This window comes from Heterodontus francisci, chromosome 8, assembly GCF_036365525.1.
Source record: "Heterodontus francisci isolate sHetFra1 chromosome 8, sHetFra1.hap1, whole genome shotgun sequence".
NCBI classification, from domain to species: domain Eukaryota; kingdom Metazoa; phylum Chordata; class Chondrichthyes; order Heterodontiformes; family Heterodontidae; genus Heterodontus; species Heterodontus francisci.
This window is the reverse complement of record NC_090378.1, coordinates 106,452,134-106,469,416: the sequence shown is the minus strand read 5'-3', so window position 1 is coordinate 106,469,416 and position 17,283 is coordinate 106,452,134. Positions and strand designations below refer to the sequence as shown.

The 17,283-nt window shown below is 51.3% G+C and overlaps 1 protein-coding gene across 23 annotated transcripts in view; it reads left to right on the top strand.

Moving 5' to 3' along the window:
- LOC137373062 (torsin-1A-interacting protein 2-like) overlaps positions 1-13,786 on the top strand; it is a 57,176-nt gene extending 43,390 nt beyond the window's left edge. For 14 of the 23 annotated variants that reach the window (XM_068037854.1, XM_068037855.1, XM_068037858.1 and 11 more), the window contains 9 exons: positions 789-893; positions 1,991-2,095; positions 3,454-3,558; positions 4,930-5,034; positions 6,132-6,236; positions 7,595-7,699; positions 9,071-9,175; positions 9,967-10,071; positions 12,595-13,786. In XM_068037854.1, the coding sequence (XP_067893955.1) occupies positions 789-893; positions 1,991-2,095; positions 3,454-3,558; positions 4,930-5,034; positions 6,132-6,236; positions 7,595-7,699; positions 9,071-9,175; positions 9,967-10,071; positions 12,595-13,364 (1,610 nt within the window). In that variant the 3' untranslated portion in view covers positions 13,365-13,786. Of the gene's footprint in view, positions 1-788; positions 894-1,990; positions 2,096-3,453; positions 3,559-4,929; positions 5,035-6,131; positions 6,237-7,594; positions 7,700-9,070; positions 9,176-9,966; positions 10,072-12,557 lie in introns of all 23 variants that reach the window. The other 9 variants (XM_068037850.1, XM_068037851.1, XM_068037864.1 and 6 more) reach the window with 9 other exon arrangements.
- The last annotated feature ends 3,497 nt before the right edge of the window (positions 13,787-17,283 follow it).

Genomic DNA, 17,283 nt, shown 5'->3' with positions numbered 1-17,283 from the left:
TGCACTCCCGGCCTGCTTCCCGACGCGTTCCCGGCCTGCTTCCCGCCACGCCGCTATGCTCCCGGGGTGCTTCCCGTCGCCCCAATCCGCTGCGTCCCTGGCCTGCTTCACGTCGCCCCGTTCCGCTCCAGGCCTGCTACACGCCGTCTCGCTCTGCTCCCGGCCTGCTCCCCGACGTCCGGTCCCACTCCCGGCCTGCTTCACGCCGCCCTGTCCCGCTCCCGGCCTGCTTCACGCCGTCTCGCTCTGCTCCCGGCCTGCTCCCCGATGTTCCGTCCCGCTCCCGGCCTGCTTCACGCCGCCCTGCTCCCGGCCTGCTTCATGCCGCCCCGCTCCCGTCCTGCTTCTCGCCGCCCTGCCTCGCTCCCGGCCAGCTTCACGCCGCCCCGCCCCACTCCCGGCCTACTTCACGCCGTCCTGATCCACTCCGCTCCCGGCCTGCTTCCCGCCGCCCCGTCCCGCTCCCGGCCTGCTTCCCGCCGCCCCGTCCCGCTCCCGGCCTGCTTCCCGCCGCCCCGCCCTGCTCCCGGCCTGCTTCACGCCACCCCGCCCCGTTCCCGCTCCCAGCCTGCTTCACGCCTCCGCTCTCCCAGCCTCTTTCAAACCGCCCCGCTTCACACCTCCTGCTCCACCCTGCTCACCTCTCCTCCCAGTCCTGTTCGACACTATTCAGCGTTTTTTAGAAGTACTTTTTATTCCTGTGAGTTTTGGACATCTTTTTGATAAACGACTGTATGTTTGGAATTAATACTGATTGTTTCTAACCGCATTTCTTCTGCTTCTCTCAGAACCCAGACCTGAAAAACTGAGAAGTGAGTACCTGGCAGGAAATGAGCAAGAATTGCCGAGCGCTAAACGTGAAGAAGAGAGTCTACACAGTGAGGAAAATCAAGGTAAAAATGGAAAGAAGATGCAGACGAGGTTTTTGAGAAATATTCCCTGTGTTTGCCAGAGTGGATAGCTCACATGTCCATTTCTGCTTCAGGAAAAAGTACTCTGGTATGTTGCATACACTTTCTGTACCCACACCACATGCCGTGCGCTTTGGCCGGTAGAAGAATATGGGCAAACTTTAGTCTCAGACTTCTGTCAATCTCATTTGAAACTGAGGATTGGGGAAGGTGGGAGCAAGTCCTCACCTCCTGTTCTCTGCCTCCCCACATTACCAAACAGATGATCACATTCTAGAATGAGAGAATGGTTACAGCACAAAAGGAAGCCATTTGGCCCATTCTGTCTGTGCTGGCTCTCTGCAAGAGAAACTGAACTATTCTTCTTCCCGCTGCGCTGCCGGCCTGCTTCACCCCGCCCCGCTCCCGGCCTCCTTCACACCATCCCGCCCTGCTCCTGGCCTACTACCTGACGTCCTGTCCCGCTGCGCTCCCGGCCTGCGTCCCAACGCCCCACTGCACCCTGGCCTGCATCCCACCGCCACGCTGCGCTCCCGGCCTGCATCCCGACACGCTCCCGGCCTGCTTCCCGCCGCGCCGATCCTCTGCGTTCCCGGCCTGCTTCACGTCGCCCCGTCCCACTCCCGGCCTGCTTCACGCCTTCCCGCTCTGCTCCCGGCCTGCTCCCCGATGTTCCGTCCCGCTCCCGGCCTGCTTCACGCTGCCCTGCTTCTGGCCTCCTTCACGCCTTCCCGCTCTGCTCCCAGCCTACTTCACGCCTTCCCGCTCTGCTCCTGGTCTGCTTCACGCTTCCCCGCTCCCGGCCTGCTTCACGCCTTCCCGCTCCCAACCTGCTTCACGCCGCCCCCCTACTCTCCCGGCCCACTTCCCGCCGCCCTGATCCCGGCTCGCTTTACGCCTCCCCTCCCCGCTCCCAGCCTTCTTCACACAGCTCACCTCTCCTCCCAGCCCTGTTCGACAGTATTCAGTCTTTCAGAAGTACTTTCCATTCCTGTGAGTTTTGGACATCTTATTGATAAACGACTGTTAGTTTGGAATTAATACTGATTGTTTCTAACTGCATTTTCTGCTTCTCTCAGAACCCAGATCTGAAAAAATTAGAAGTGAGAACCTGGCAGGAAATGAGCAAGAATTGCCGAGCGCTAAGCGTGAAGAAGAGAGTCTACACCGTGAGGAAAATCAAGGTAAAAATGGAGAGAAGATGCAGACGAGGTTTTTGAGAAATATTCCCTGTGTTTGCCAGAGTGGACAGCTCACATGTCCATTTCTGCTTCAGGCAAAAGTACTCTGGTATGTTGCATACACTTTCTGTACCCACACCACATGCCGTGCGCTTTGGCCGGTAGAAGATTATGGGCAAACTTTAGTCTCAGACTTCTGTCAATCTCATTTGACACTGAGGTTTGGGGAAGGTGGGAGCAAATCCTCACCACCTGTTCTCTGCCTCCCCACATTACCAAACAGATGATCACATTCCAGAATGAGAGAATGGTTACAGCACAAAAGGAAGCCATTTGGCCCACCCTACCTGTGCTGGGTTTCTGCAAGAGAAACGGAACTATTCTTCTTCCCGCTGAGCTCCCGGCCTGCTTCACGCTACCCCGCTGCGCTGCCGGTCTGCTTCACCCCGTCCCGCTCCCGGCCTCCTTCACACCATCCCGCCCTGCTCCTGGCCTACTACCCGACGTCCTGTCCCGCTTCCCGCTGCCCCACTGCGCCCCCGGCCTGCATCCCACCGCCACGTTGCGCTCCCGGCCTGCTTCCTGACGCGCTCCCGGACTGCTTCCCGCCGCGCCGCTGCGCTCCCGGCCTGCTTCCCGTCGCCCCGATCCGCTGCGTTCCCGGCCTGCTTTACGTCGCCCCCTTCCGCTCCAGGCCTGCTTCACGCCGTCTCGCTCTGCTCCCGGCCTGCTCCCCGATGTTCCGTCCCGCTCCCGGCCTGCTTCACACCTTTCCGCTCTGCTCCCGGCCTACTTCACGCCTTCCCGCTCTGCTCCCGGCCTGCTTCATGCCTTCCCGCTCTGCTCCCGGCCTACTTCACGCCTTCCCGCTCTGCTCCCGGCCTGCTTCACACCGCCCCGCTGCCAGCCTGCTTCACACCGCCCCGCTCCCAGCCTGCTTCACATCGCCCCGCTCCCGGCCTGCTTCCCGCTGCCCCGTTGGGCTCCCGGTGTACCTCCCACCTATACGCAGCGCTCCCGGCCTGTTTCACACCGCCCTGCTCCTGGCCTGCTTCACGCCGCCCTGCTCCGATCCCGGCCTACTTCACGCCTTCCCGCTCTGCTCCCAGCCTGCTTCACGCCGCCCCCCCCTACGCTCCCAGCCCGTTTCCCGCCGCCCTGATCCCGGCTCGCTTTACGTCTCCCCTCCCCGCTCCCAGCCTTCTTCACACTGCTCACCTCTCCTCCCAGCCCTGTTCGACAGTATTCAGTCTTTCAGAAATACTATTTATTCCTGTGAGTTTTGGACATCTTATTGATAAACGACTGTATGTTTGGAATTAATACTGATTGTTTCTAACTGCATTTTCTGCTTCTCTCAGAACCCAGATCTGAAAAAATTAGAAGTGAGAACCTGGCAGGAAATGAGCAAGAATTGCCGAGCGCTAAGCGTGAAGAAGAGAGTCTACACCGTGAGGAAAATCAAGGTAAAAATGGAGAGAAGATGCAGACGAGGTTTTTGAGAAATATTCCCTGTGTTTGCCAGAGTGGACAGCTCACATGTCCATTTCTGCTTCAGGAAAAAGTACTCTGGTATGTTGCATACACTTTCTGTACCCACACCACATGCCGTGCGCTTTGGCCAGTAGAAGAATATGGGCAAACTTTAGTCTCAGACTTCTGTCAATCTCATTTGAAACTGAGGTTTGGGGAAGGTGGGAGCAAGTCCTCACCTCCTGTTCTCTGCCTCCCCACATTACCAAACAGATGATTACATTCTAGAATGAGAGAATGGTTACAGCACAAAAGGAAGCCCTTTGGCCCACCCTACCTGTGCTGGCTCTCTGCAAGAGAAACTGAACTATTCTTCTTCCCGCTGAGCTCCCGGCCTGCTTCCCGTCGCCCCGCTGCGCTGCCGGACTGCTTCACCTTGCCCGCTCCCGGCCTCCTTCACACCATCCCGCCCTGCTCCAGGCCTACGACCCGACGTCCTGTCCCGCAGCCCCACTGCGCTCCCGGTCTGCGTCCCAACGCCCCACTGTGCCCCCGGTCTGCATCCCACCGCCACGCTGCACTCCCGGCCTGCTTCCCGACGCGTTCCCGGCCTGCTTCCCGCCACGCCGCTATGCTCCCGGGGTGCTTCCCGTCGCCCCAATCCGCTGCGTCCCTGGCCTGCTTCACGTCGCCCCGTTCCGCTCCAGGCCTGCTACACGCCGTCTCGCTCTGCTCCCGGCCTGCTCCCCGACGTCCGGTCCCACTCCCGGCCTGCTTCACGCCGCCCTGTCCCGCTCCCGGCCTGCTTCACGCCGTCTCGCTCTGCTCCCGGCCTGCTCCCCGATGTTCCGTCCCGCTCCCGGCCTGCTTCACGCCGCCCTGCTCCCGGCCTGCTTCATGCCGCCCCGCTCCCGTCCTGCTTCTCGCCGCCCTGCCTCGCTCCCGGCCAGCTTCACGCCGCCCCGCCCCACTCCCGGCCTACTTCACGCCGTCCTGATCCACTCCGCTCCCGGCCTGCTTCCCGCCGCCCCGTCCCGCTCCCGGCCTGCTTCCCGCCGCCCCGTCCCGCTCCCGGCCTGCTTCCCGCCGCCCCGCCCTGCTCCCGGCCTGCTTCACGCCACCCCGCCCCGTTCCCGCTCCCAGCCTGCTTCACGCCTCCGCTCTCCCAGCCTCTTTCAAACCGCCCCGCTTCACACCTCCTGCTCCACCCTGCTCACCTCTCCTCCCAGTCCTGTTCGACACTATTCAGCGTTTTTTAGAAGTACTTTTTATTCCTGTGAGTTTTGGACATCTTTTTGATAAACGACTGTATGTTTGGAATTAATACTGATTGTTTCTAACCGCATTTCTTCTGCTTCTCTCAGAACCCAGACCTGAAAAACTGAGAAGTGAGTACCTGGCAGGAAATGAGCAAGAATTGCCGAGCGCTAAACGTGAAGAAGAGAGTCTACACAGTGAGGAAAATCAAGGTAAAAATGGAAAGAAGATGCAGACGAGGTTTTTGAGAAATATTCCCTGTGTTTGCCAGAGTGGATAGCTCACATGTCCATTTCTGCTTCAGGAAAAAGTACTCTGGTATGTTGCATACACTTTCTGTACCCACACCACATGCCGTGCGCTTTGGCCGGTAGAAGAATATGGGCAAACTTTAGTCTCAGACTTCTGTCAATCTCATTTGAAACTGAGGATTGGGGAAGGTGGGAGCAAGTCCTCACCTCCTGTTCTCTGCCTCCCCACATTACCAAACAGATGATCACATTCTAGAATGAGAGAATGGTTACAGCACAAAAGGAAGCCATTTGGCCCATTCTGTCTGTGCTGGCTCTCTGCAAGAGAAACTGAACTATTCTTCTTCCCGCTGCGCTGCCGGCCTGCTTCACCCCGCCCCGCTCCCGGCCTCCTTCACACCATCCCGCCCTGCTCCTGGCCTACTACCTGACGTCCTGTCCCGCTGCGCTCCCGGCCTGCGTCCCAACGCCCCACTGCACCCTGGCCTGCATCCCACCGCCACGCTGCGCTCCCGGCCTGCATCCCGACACGCTCCCGGCCTGCTTCCCGCCGCGCCGATCCTCCGCGTTCCCGGCCTGCTTCACGTCGCCCCGTCCCACTCCCGGCCTGCTTCACGCCTTCCCGCTCTGCTCCCGGCCTGCTCCCCGATGTTCCGTCCCGCTCCCGGCCTGCTTCACGCTGCCCTGCTTCTGGCCTCCTTCACGCCTTCCCGCTCTGCTCCCAGCCTACTTCACGCCTTCCCGCTCTGCTCCTGGTCTGCTTCACGCTTCCCCGCTCCCGGCCTGCTTCACGCCTTCCCGCTCCCAACCTGCTTCACGCCGCCCCCCTACTCTCCCGGCCCACTTCCCGCCGCCCTGATCCCGGCTCGCTTTACGCCTCCCCTCCCCGCTCCCAGCCTTCTTCACACAGCTCACCTCTCCTCCCAGCCCTGTTCGACAGTATTCAGTCTTTCAGAAGTACTTTCCATTCCTGTGAGTTTTGGACATCTTATTGATAAACGACTGTTAGTTTGGAATTAATACTGATTGTTTCTAACTGCATTTTCTGCTTCTCTCAGAACCCAGATCTGAAAAAATTAGAAGTGAGAACCTGGCAGGAAATGAGCAAGAATTGCCGAGCGCTAAGCGTGAAGAAGAGAGTCTACACCGTGAGGAAAATCAAGGTAAAAATGGAGAGAAGATGCAGACGAGGTTTTTGAGAAATATTCCCTGTGTTTGCCAGAGTGGACAGCTCACATGTCCATTTCTGCTTCAGGCAAAAGTACTCTGGTATGTTGCATACACTTTCTGTACCCACACCACATGCCGTGCGCTTTGGCCGGTAGAAGATTATGGGCAAACTTTAGTCTCAGACTTCTGTCAATCTCATTTGACACTGAGGTTTGGGGAAGGTGGGAGCAAATCCTCACCACCTGTTCTCTGCCTCCCCACATTACCAAACAGATGATCACATTCCAGAATGAGAGAATGGTTACAGCACAAAAGGAAGCCATTTGGCCCACCCTACCTGTGCTGGGTTTCTGCAAGAGAAACGGAACTATTCTTCTTCCCGCTGAGCTCCCGGCCTGCTTCACGCTACCCCGCTGCGCTGCCGGTCTGCTTCACCCCGTCCCGCTCCCGGCCTCCTTCACACCATCCCGCCCTGCTCCTGGCCTACTACCCGACGTCCTGTCCCGCTTCCCGCTGCCCCACTGCGCCCCCGGCCTGCATCCCACCGCCACGTTGCGCTCCCGGCCTGCTTCCTGACGCGCTCCCGGACTGCTTCCCGCCGCGCCGCTGCGCTCCCGGCCTGCTTCCCGTCGCCCCGATCCGCTGCGTTCCCGGCCTGCTTTACGTCGCCCCCTTCCGCTCCAGGCCTGCTTCACGCCGTCTCGCTCTGCTCCCGGCCTGCTCCCCGATGTTCCGTCCCGCTCCCGGCCTGCTTCACACCTTTCCGCTCTGCTCCCGGCCTACTTCACGCCTTCCCGCTCTGCTCCCGGCCTGCTTCATGCCTTCCCGCTCTGCTCCCGGCCTACTTCACGCCTTCCCGCTCTGCTCCCGGCCTGCTTCACACCGCCCCGCTGCCAGCCTGCTTCACACCGCCCCGCTCCCAGCCTGCTTCACATCGCCCCGCTCCCGGCCTGCTTCCCGCTGCCCCGTTGGGCTCCCGGTGTACCTCCCACCTATACGCAGCGCTCCCGGCCTGTTTCACACCGCCCTGCTCCTGGCCTGCTTCACGCCGCCCTGCTCCGATCCCGGCCTACTTCACGCCTTCCCGCTCTGCTCCCAGCCTGCTTCACGCCGCCCCCCCCTACGCTCCCAGCCCGTTTCCCGCCGCCCTGATCCCGGCTCGCTTTACGTCTCCCCTCCCCGCTCCCAGCCTTCTTCACACTGCTCACCTCTCCTCCCAGCCCTGTTCGACAGTATTCAGTCTTTCAGAAATACTATTTATTCCTGTGAGTTTTGGACATCTTATTGATAAACGACTGTATGTTTGGAATTAATACTGATTGTTTCTAACTGCATTTTCTGCTTCTCTCAGAACCCAGATCTGAAAAAATTAGAAGTGAGAACCTGGCAGGAAATGAGCAAGAATTGCCGAGCGCTAAGCGTGAAGAAGAGAGTCTACACCGTGAGGAAAATCAAGGTAAAAATGGAGAGAAGATGCAGACGAGGTTTTTGAGAAATATTCCCTGTGTTTGCCAGAGTGGACAGCTCACATGTCCATTTCTGCTTCAGGAAAAAGTACTCTGGTATGTTGCATACACTTTCTGTACCCACACCACATGCCGTGCGCTTTGGCCAGTAGAAGAATATGGGCAAACTTTAGTCTCAGACTTCTGTCAATCTCATTTGAAACTGAGGTTTGGGGAAGGTGGGAGCAAGTCCTCACCTCCTGTTCTCTGCCTCCCCACATTACCAAACAGATGATTACATTCTAGAATGAGAGAATGGTTACAGCACAAAAGGAAGCCCTTTGGCCCACCCTACCTGTGCTGGCTCTCTGCAAGAGAAACTGAACTATTCTTCTTCCCGCTGAGCTCCCGGCCTGCTTCCCGTCGCCCCGCTGCGCTGCCGGACTGCTTCACCTTGCCCGCTCCCGGCCTCCTTCACACCATCCCGCCCTGCTCCAGGCCTACGACCCGACGTCCTGTCCCGCAGCCCCACTGCGCTCCCGGTCTGCGTCCCAACGCCCCACTGTGCCCCCGGTCTGCATCCCACCGCCACGCTGCGCTCCCGGCCTGCTTCCCGACGCGTTCCCGGCCTGCTTCCCGCCACGCCGCTATGCTCCCGGGGTGCTTCCCGTCGCCCCAATCCGCTGCGTCCCTGGCCTGCTTCACGTCGCCCCGTTCCGCTCCAGGCCTGCTACACGCCGTCTCGCTCTGCTCCCGGCCTGCTCCCCGACGTCCGGTCCCACTCCCGGCCTGCTTCACGCCGCCCTGTCCCGCTCCCGGCCTGCTTCACGCCGTCTCGCTCTGCTCCCGGCCTGCTCCCCGATGTTCCGTCCCGCTCCCGGCCTGCTTCACGCCGCCCTGCTCCCGGCCTGCTTCATGCCGCCCCGCTCCCGTCCTGCTTCTCGCCGCCCTGCCTCGCTCCCGGCCAGCTTCACGCCGCCCCGCCCCACTCCCGGCCTACTTCACGCCGTCCTGATCCACTCCGCTCCCGGCCTGCTTCCCGCCGCCCCGTCCCGCTCCCGGCCTGCTTCCCGCCGCCCCGTCCCGCTCCCGGCCTGCTTCCCGCCGCCCCGCCCTGCTCCCGGCCTGCTTCACGCCACCCCGCCCCGTTCCCGCTCCCAGCCTGCTTCACGCCTCCGCTCTCCCAGCCTCTTTCAAACCGCCCCGCTTCACACCTCCTGCTCCACCCTGCTCACCTCTCCTCCCAGTCCTGTTCGACACTATTCAGCGTTTTTTAGAAGTACTTTTTATTCCTGTGAGTTTTGGACATCTTTTTGATAAACGACTGTATGTTTGGAATTAATACTGATTGTTTCTAACCGCATTTCTTCTGCTTCTCTCAGAACCCAGACCTGAAAAACTGAGAAGTGAGTACCTGGCAGGAAATGAGCAAGAATTGCCGAGCGCTAAACGTGAAGAAGAGAGTCTACACAGTGAGGAAAATCAAGGTAAAAATGGAAAGAAGATGCAGACGAGGTTTTTGAGAAATATTCCCTGTGTTTGCCAGAGTGGATAGCTCACATGTCCATTTCTGCTTCAGGAAAAAGTACTCTGGTATGTTGCATACACTTTCTGTACCCACACCACATGCCGTGCGCTTTGGCCGGTAGAAGAATATGGGCAAACTTTAGTCTCAGACTTCTGTCAATCTCATTTGAAACTGAGGATTGGGGAAGGTGGGAGCAAGTCCTCACCTCCTGTTCTCTGCCTCCCCACATTACCAAACAGATGATCACATTCTAGAATGAGAGAATGGTTACAGCACAAAAGGAAGCCATTTGGCCCACCCTACCTGTGCTGGCTCTCTGCAAGAGAAACTGAACTATTCTTCTTCCCGCTGAGCTCCCGGCCTGCTTCACGCCTTCCCGCTCTGCTCCTGGTCTGCTTTACGCTTCCCCGCTCCCGGCCTGCTTCACGCCTCCCCACTCCGCTCCCGGCCTGCTTCACGCCTTCCCGCTTTGCTCCCGGCCTGCTTCATGCCTCCCCGCTCCCAACCTGCTTCACGCCGCCCCCCTACGCTCCCGGCCCACTTCCCGCCGCCCTGATCCCGGCTTGCTTTACGCCTCCCCTCCCCGCCGCCTTCACACTGCTCACCTCTCCTCCCAGCCCTGTTCGACAGTATTCAGTCTTTCAGAAGTACTTTCTATTCCTTTGAGTTTTGGACATCTTATTGATAAACGACTGTATGTTTGGAATTAATACTGATTGTTTCTAACTTCATTTCTTCTGCTTCTCTCAGAACGCACAATTGAAACACAGAGAAGTGAGAAACAGATAGGCAATGAGCAAGAATTGCAGTGCACTGAGCGTATAAAACAGTCTCAATCTCATGATGAATATAAAGGTAAAAATTGAGAGAAGATGCAGACAAGTTTTTTGAGAAATATTCCTTGTGTTTGACAGAGTGGATAGCTCATTTACTCCCATTAATTCTTTAGGTAAAAGAGAAAAAGAACACATACACTCATTATGCTTGTTTCAGCTAAAGAAAATAAGTGACTGCTATTCATTAGTTTATTCCTCAGGGCAATTCCATGAGCATTCAGAGTCAAGCTGCCTGGTTTAAATTTCAAACAACGCTTAGCAGTTAACTGTCAGTCACCATACACTGGTGCACTCTCCATGGCGACACCTCTATCAGAGTCCACTTGCCAACCAGTCAGCACTCCCTTCTCATACAGTATAAGTCATTGCTTTCCCTTACATTGGTATTCTTGCGTGTTGTCCTGATGAGTGCAAGGCAAAAAGCTTCGACAAAATGTTTCTGTTTTCAGCAATACTTCAGGTAAAAATAACAAAATGTGGGTGAGGTTTTGAGAACAACTGATGATACCTGATTTTCCATTTTCCCTGTCAGGAGTTGACCTCTGACATGTACCTTTTGCTGGTCATGCCAGCAAGATCGAGCTGTATTGGCAACAATGGTGTGTCCAAAGCCACATTCTGCAGGTGTAAACCCAACTGCACTATCAACTTCAATATGCATGTGCTATATGATTATACAAATGGAAAATTTAAATTTAAAAAAATAATAGAAAGCAGTATGGAAACATAAAAAATAGGAGCAGGAATATGCCATTCAGCCCTTCGGGTCTGCTGCACCATTCAAAAAAGATCATGGTTGATCGTCTAATTCAGTACCCTGTTCCCGCTTTTTCCCCATATCCCTTGATCCCTTTGACCTACATTTGTCTTCACTAATCGTTTTCTCTTCACATATTTATAGAAGCTTTTGCAGTCAGTTTTTATGTTCCCCACAAGTTTACTCTCATACTCTATTTCCCCCTGCTTAATCAACCTCTTTGTCCTCCTTTGCTGAATTCTAAACTGCTCTCAATTCTCAGACTTGCTGCTTTTTCTGACAATTTTATATGCCTCATCTTTGAATCTAATTCTATCCCTAATTTCTTTTGTAAGCCACGGTTGAGCCACCTTCCTGGTTTTATTTTTGCGCCAGACAGGAATGAATAATTGTTGTAATTCATGCTCACGTTCTTTAAATATTATCCATTGTCTATCTACCGTCAACCCTTTTAGTAAAGTTCCCCAATCTACCATGGCCAACTCGCGCCTCATACCTTCATAGTTTCCTTTATTTAGATTCAGGACCCTAGTTTCGGATTCAACTACTTCACTCTCCATCTTAATGAAGAATTCTGTCATGTTATGATCGCTCCTCCCCAAGGGACCCCGCACAACAAGTTTGTTAACTAATCCTTTCTCATTGCACAATACCCAGTCTAGGATAGCCTGTTCTCTAGTTGGTTCCCCAAAGTTTTGGTCTAAAAAACCATCACATACACACTCCAGGAAATCCTCCTCCAAAGTATTATTGTTAATTTGGTTTAACCAATCTATATGTAAATTCAAGTCACCCATGATTACAATTGTACCCTTCTTGCATGCGTCACTAATTTCCTGTTTAATGCCATCCCTTACATCTCCACTACTGTTTGGGGGCCTATAGACAACCCCCACCAACGTTTTCTGCCCCTTGGTGTTTCTTAGCTCCACCCATACAGATTCCACATCATGATTTTCGGAGCCAATATCTATCCTCACAATTGCATTGATTTCCTCCTTTGCTAACAATGCTACCCTCCTCCTTGCCCTTTTTGCCTGTCCTTCCTAAATACTGAATACCCCTGGATGTTCAGTTCCCATCCTTGGTCACCTTGCAGCTATGTCTCCGTAATCGCTACTATATCATAACAGTTTATATCAATTTGCGCTGTTAATTCATCTACCTTATCGCGAATGCTCCGCAAAAATAATAGTTTATTTGTGTGCAGTATGAGATAGTCACCAAGAAACCAAATGGGGAATTCAGAAGAAACTCCTTTACCCAGAAAGAGGTGAGAATATGGAATGTGGTACTGCAGGGAATGATTGCGATGAATGGTATAGCTGCATTTGGGGGGAAGCTAGATGAGTTTACGAGAGGGAAGGGAAGAGAGGATTATGTTAATAGAGTTGAGGACAAATGAGAGGAGGCTTGAGTGGAACATAACTGCTGGTATAGACTGGTTGGGCCAAAAGGCCTGTGTCTCTGCTGTATATTCTATGTAATTTTCATTCTGTATTGAACTCCTTGGGAATAAGTTTCTCTCTCAATTTGCAATGTCTTTTTAACTCCACACTTAAACTACAGTCTGGAATTAATGCTTCATATCCATTGTTCAACATATACTTTCTGAGCCTCCTGATTTGATAAGACTGTTAATATTGCTTTGCTGCTTGCTTTACTCTGCAGCCAGCTGCTATTTTATTATTTGTAACTGCCCACTCGATTTTGATTTGACATTAATGTCCGAACATTAATTTATGCAGGTGCCAAGGTTAATGAACCTTTTTCCTCTCTCCAAAGGACAACCGTTCCTTGCTTTGTTATTGGTCGGAGTGTTGTTGGTTCCAGTCGCCTATATCGTGTTGAATTTTCAGAGCCACAAAGAGTCTGAAGTTGTGGAAAAAATGCTCAACATATTCTTGCAGAATTTTGGCAAGGTGCAGAAGAGTTTTCCAAATCAAGAAGAACAGATGTGGAAAAGAAGCAGGATAATGTTGCAGAAACACGTTAACATGACCTTGCATTCTGAGCCATCCATCTTAATGTTTGCAGCTGCTCAGGATGCAAAGAAAACAATGCATTGCCTCACAAGCAGGATCGCCGGAGCTTATGCCTCGGCCTTTAATGCCAGTGTTATAGAAATTGATGGATCTAGTAAAAAGTTGTTAAACAGCGATGTAGTGAAGCTAGAGCTAGATAATCAACTGTCATCTGGGTTTGGTGAAGGTAGAAAGTCAGCTGTTGTTCATCACTTCCAGGATCTTCCACCCCCTTCTACCCTTCTGTTCTACAAGTATTGTGATCATGAAAATGCAGCCTTTAAGGATGTTTCTATATTGATCACCATTTTAGTGGACGAGCAAAAACTGGACCCAGATTTAAGCTTTTATGTTCTGGAGGAGACAGTCTATGATTTTCTTGTGACGAAATTTTCCATCTCCGGTAAGACAGGGCAGTATAATATCCTGGATACTGACAAATTCAGTGGATTGTGGAGTCGTATCGCACATGCCATATTGCCAGTCCGACCTGAAAAAGAAATTGAAGAGAATGGCTGTAAACATGAGTAAAAAGGTTGGAGAAAAATTAGAAGATTTGCACTGAGTTTTATCAATGAGAAAAATTATATGCACAGAGAATTCATGAATTTAACAGGAAATACATTTTGTAAATGAATTGCCTGGCTTCCAATCTCATGATCAAGGATCTCACCTAAAACTTTAATCTATTTTTGATCTATATGCTGCTGAATTTCTGTACATGTTCAGCACCTTCTGTTTTTATTTCAGACTTGCAGCATTCAGTGTTATAGTTCTCTTTAGTTATCATAAATGAACTAATCTACTGTCAGCTAAAGAATATTAATGCAGCTGGATGAATGTTGGAGGTGTGGAGTTTTCTATGTAAATTTAATCACATTTTTAACCTTGATTTGCTATTGTATCAAGTTGAATCTGTATCTAAATAAATAAGCTGACTTACCAAAGCTAAACTGTTTGCCAAAAACTGGTGGTCATCCAGAGTGGTCGCGAAAATAGTGCAACATTAATAGAGAGCAAAAAATGGGAATTTGGTGAGAATGGGAATGATCTGATAAGTATAGGTGAGTATTTCTCAAACTGAAATTTAGTTGACGATTTTGACTATAACTTAGAATTTAAAAAACTGAAAGCTAGTTAACAAAAACTGCCTGTCAATCAGCAGTATGTGATTGCCTGAATAGGTAGGTGCTAATAACTGTGTTCAGGAATCTTTGTCAGCACTTGTAACTTGAGCTCAGTAGGGCGGCACAGTGGCGCAGTGGTTAGCACCGCAGCCTCACAGCTCCAGCGACCCGGGTTCAATTCTGGGTACTGCCTGTGTGGAGTTTGCAAGTTCTCCCTGTGTCTGTGTGGGTTTTCGCCGGGTACTTCGGTTTCCTCCCACCACCAAAAGACTTGCAGGTTGATAGGTAAATTGGCCATTATAAATTGCCCCTAGTATAGGTAGGTGGTAGAAGAATATAGGGACAGGTGGGGATGTGGTAGGAATATGGGATTAGTGAAGGATTAGTATAAATGGGAGGTTGATGGTCGGCACAGACTCGGTGGGTCGAAGGGCCTGTTTCAGTGCTGTATCTCTAAATAAAAATAAAATGGTGTGTAAAGTAAGCAGTATCTGCTAATGCACTGAGTGGCCATGAAAAGTATGCAGCTTTAATAGAGTGTCAAAATCAGGAATTTGGTGCAGTGGGGGAAGGAGGTGCCTTTTTTGCCTCCAATGCTTGTACTGGTTCATATAAGCTTGAGGCAATGAGTATTTAAAATTTTTGTCCAGTGTTTCTAGTGCTAAGTAAAAGTTGGTATGTCGAAAAAAAAGTACAATAAACTAAAAAGTAGATATAATATAAATAATCTAGACTATGACATGGCAGAGCAGGTTGCATGTTTAGACTGCAGTATGTGGGAGTTTGTGGATAGTGAGACTATCCAGAGTGAACAATAGATGTCTCTGCCTCAGAGTCGATGAGCTGGAGTGCGAGTTGGAGACATTCGACACAAGGAAGGGGGAGCAATATCCGGACAGTTTTCTCCAGATGTCAGTCACACTTCATAGAGAGGTGCAAGTTGAGAACGGGGTTACGGCGATCAAGGTTTTCCAACGAATGATTGCAAACGCATCCACAAGTTCCACTGTAACTAACTGACAATTTTCTAAGTTCTCGGTCGACTTCTTAAAAAGAGATGAAATCATTGCTTGTTTTTTGCATGCAGTGTCGGATGTTCTCTTTCTGCTGTGATGGCTTTCGGACTCTAAGTGGCTCCGAACTGTTTCCCACCATGTGTGATTCAATGAAACATTGCAGCTTGTACCAAACAGTATACCACCATTGGCATGCAGAATTTGGCTTCCAAATTCTTTCACTCGATCTGCTGCAGCAACAGTTGTGATTGTTTTCGATTTGCTCATTCTAGAGTTGTCATTTGTCTGCTAATACTTGAGATGGCTTCTCTCAAAACTGCACTTCATCTACCAATCAGTGAGGTGAGCCTTGTGTCAATCACTAAAATGTACAATATTTGCATGCCCAACAATCAGCGAGGTGAGGTTTTTTCACCCGAGATTTCACAGTCTGTGGTGCATTTTTCACCGCAATGAATTTGGTTGGGCCCTATTGATGTAGGATTCTCCTGTTACGGGAACAGTAGGGCATTTCTGCGGCTGCGAAGGTGAATCCAGTATGGTTGCGTCCCTAGGGAGGGTCAGGGATGTCACTGAGTAGCTGCAGAGCACTCTGAGGGGGCAGGGTGTACTGCCAGCAGTCATCCATATCAGTACCAATGACACAGGTAGAAAGAGGGATTGAGGACCCGGAGGCAGAGTTGAGAGAGCTAGAAAAAAAAACTAGCAAACAGTACCATTGTCAAGTGAGTATAGAAATAGGAGAATAAAGCAGATAAATGCGTGGCTGGAAAGAAGGTGTAGGATGGAGGGCTTTAGATTCCTGGGACATTGGGGTCACTTCTGGGGGAGATGGGGCCTGTACAGGCCAGATAGGTTGCACCTGAACAGAGCTGGGACTACTGTTCTTGCGGAGCTATTTGCTAGCCATTTAGGGAGGGTTTAAACTAACTTGGCAGGGGAGTGGGAACCAGGAGGTAATATCAGAGAGGAAAACCAAGGTGCACACAGAATTGGGAGTCAGATTGCACTAGAGTAGGAAATAGTAAGGTATGAGGTGAGGTCAGAGTAAGAGAGAATATAATTAGGTCTAAATTAGCTTTACTATGCACATATATGAATGCACAGAGTGTGGTAAATAAGGTTGGTGAGCTGCAGGCACAGATAGCTACATGGAAATATGTTGTGGCGATAATGAAGACGGCTCAAAAAAGGACAGGACTGGGTACTAAATCTTCCTAGATACAAGGTATTGAGGAAAGATAGGGAAGGAGGAGAGGTAGCTGTATTGATTAAGGAGAACTTTACAGTGCTGGAGAGAGAGGATGTCCCAGATGGGTCAAGGGCAGAATCTATTTGGTTAGAGCGAAGAAACATCTGAAGTATCATTACATTGCTGTGTTTATTCTATAGGCCAACAACTAGTGGGAAAGATATAAAGGAACAAATTTTCAAGGAAATTACAGAGGTGTCCAAGAATTATAGAGTACTTATAATGGGGGACTTTAATTATCCTAATATAATCTGATATAGTAATAGTGTAAAGGGCAGAAAGGGGGAAGGGTTTCTAGAGTGTTTTGGAAAATTTTCTGCATTAGTATGTTTCCAGTCCAACGCAGAAGGAGGCATTGCTGGATCTGGTTCTGGGAAATGAGGTGGATCAAGTGTCAGTAGGGGAACACTTAGAGGACCAGTGATCATAGCATTATAAGGTTTAGATTAGTTATGGAAAAGGACAAAACAATCCGGAGTAAAGATAATTAATTGGGGAGGGCCAACTTCAATGGGGTGAGAACAGGTCTGGCCCAAGTAAATTGAATCCAAGTTTGGCAGGCAAAACTGTAACTGAACCATTAAACTGAGCCTTTAAAGGGGTGATAGTTTGGGTGCAGTCAAGGTACATTCCCATGAGGGGGAAAAGTAGGGCAAACATATCAAGAGCTTCCTGGATAACAAAAGTGATAGATGACCAAGGCGGGAGTAATGCACTGTTAATTCAGTCCCATTACTCCACAGATCATAGCATATCAAATTAAGTTTCCCACCTACGGAAAACTAGTCAAATTAAACACTGTATTTTTCCCCAGAATAAAGCACACCAAACCAGGTTTCTTTAAAGAACAACATTTACTATTTATTTGAAAAGAAATAATAGGTCTTAACTACTAATGAGATAAATCTATATATCTGAGAAAACTCCTTAATCCCTAACCCTCATGCACACACACATACATTCAAAAAGAAATGGTTACCCAGTTTCAAAAGGGTGTTTTACATTACAACTGTTTCTTAGGAATAGAATGAATAATAAAAATAATGGAGGTTCAC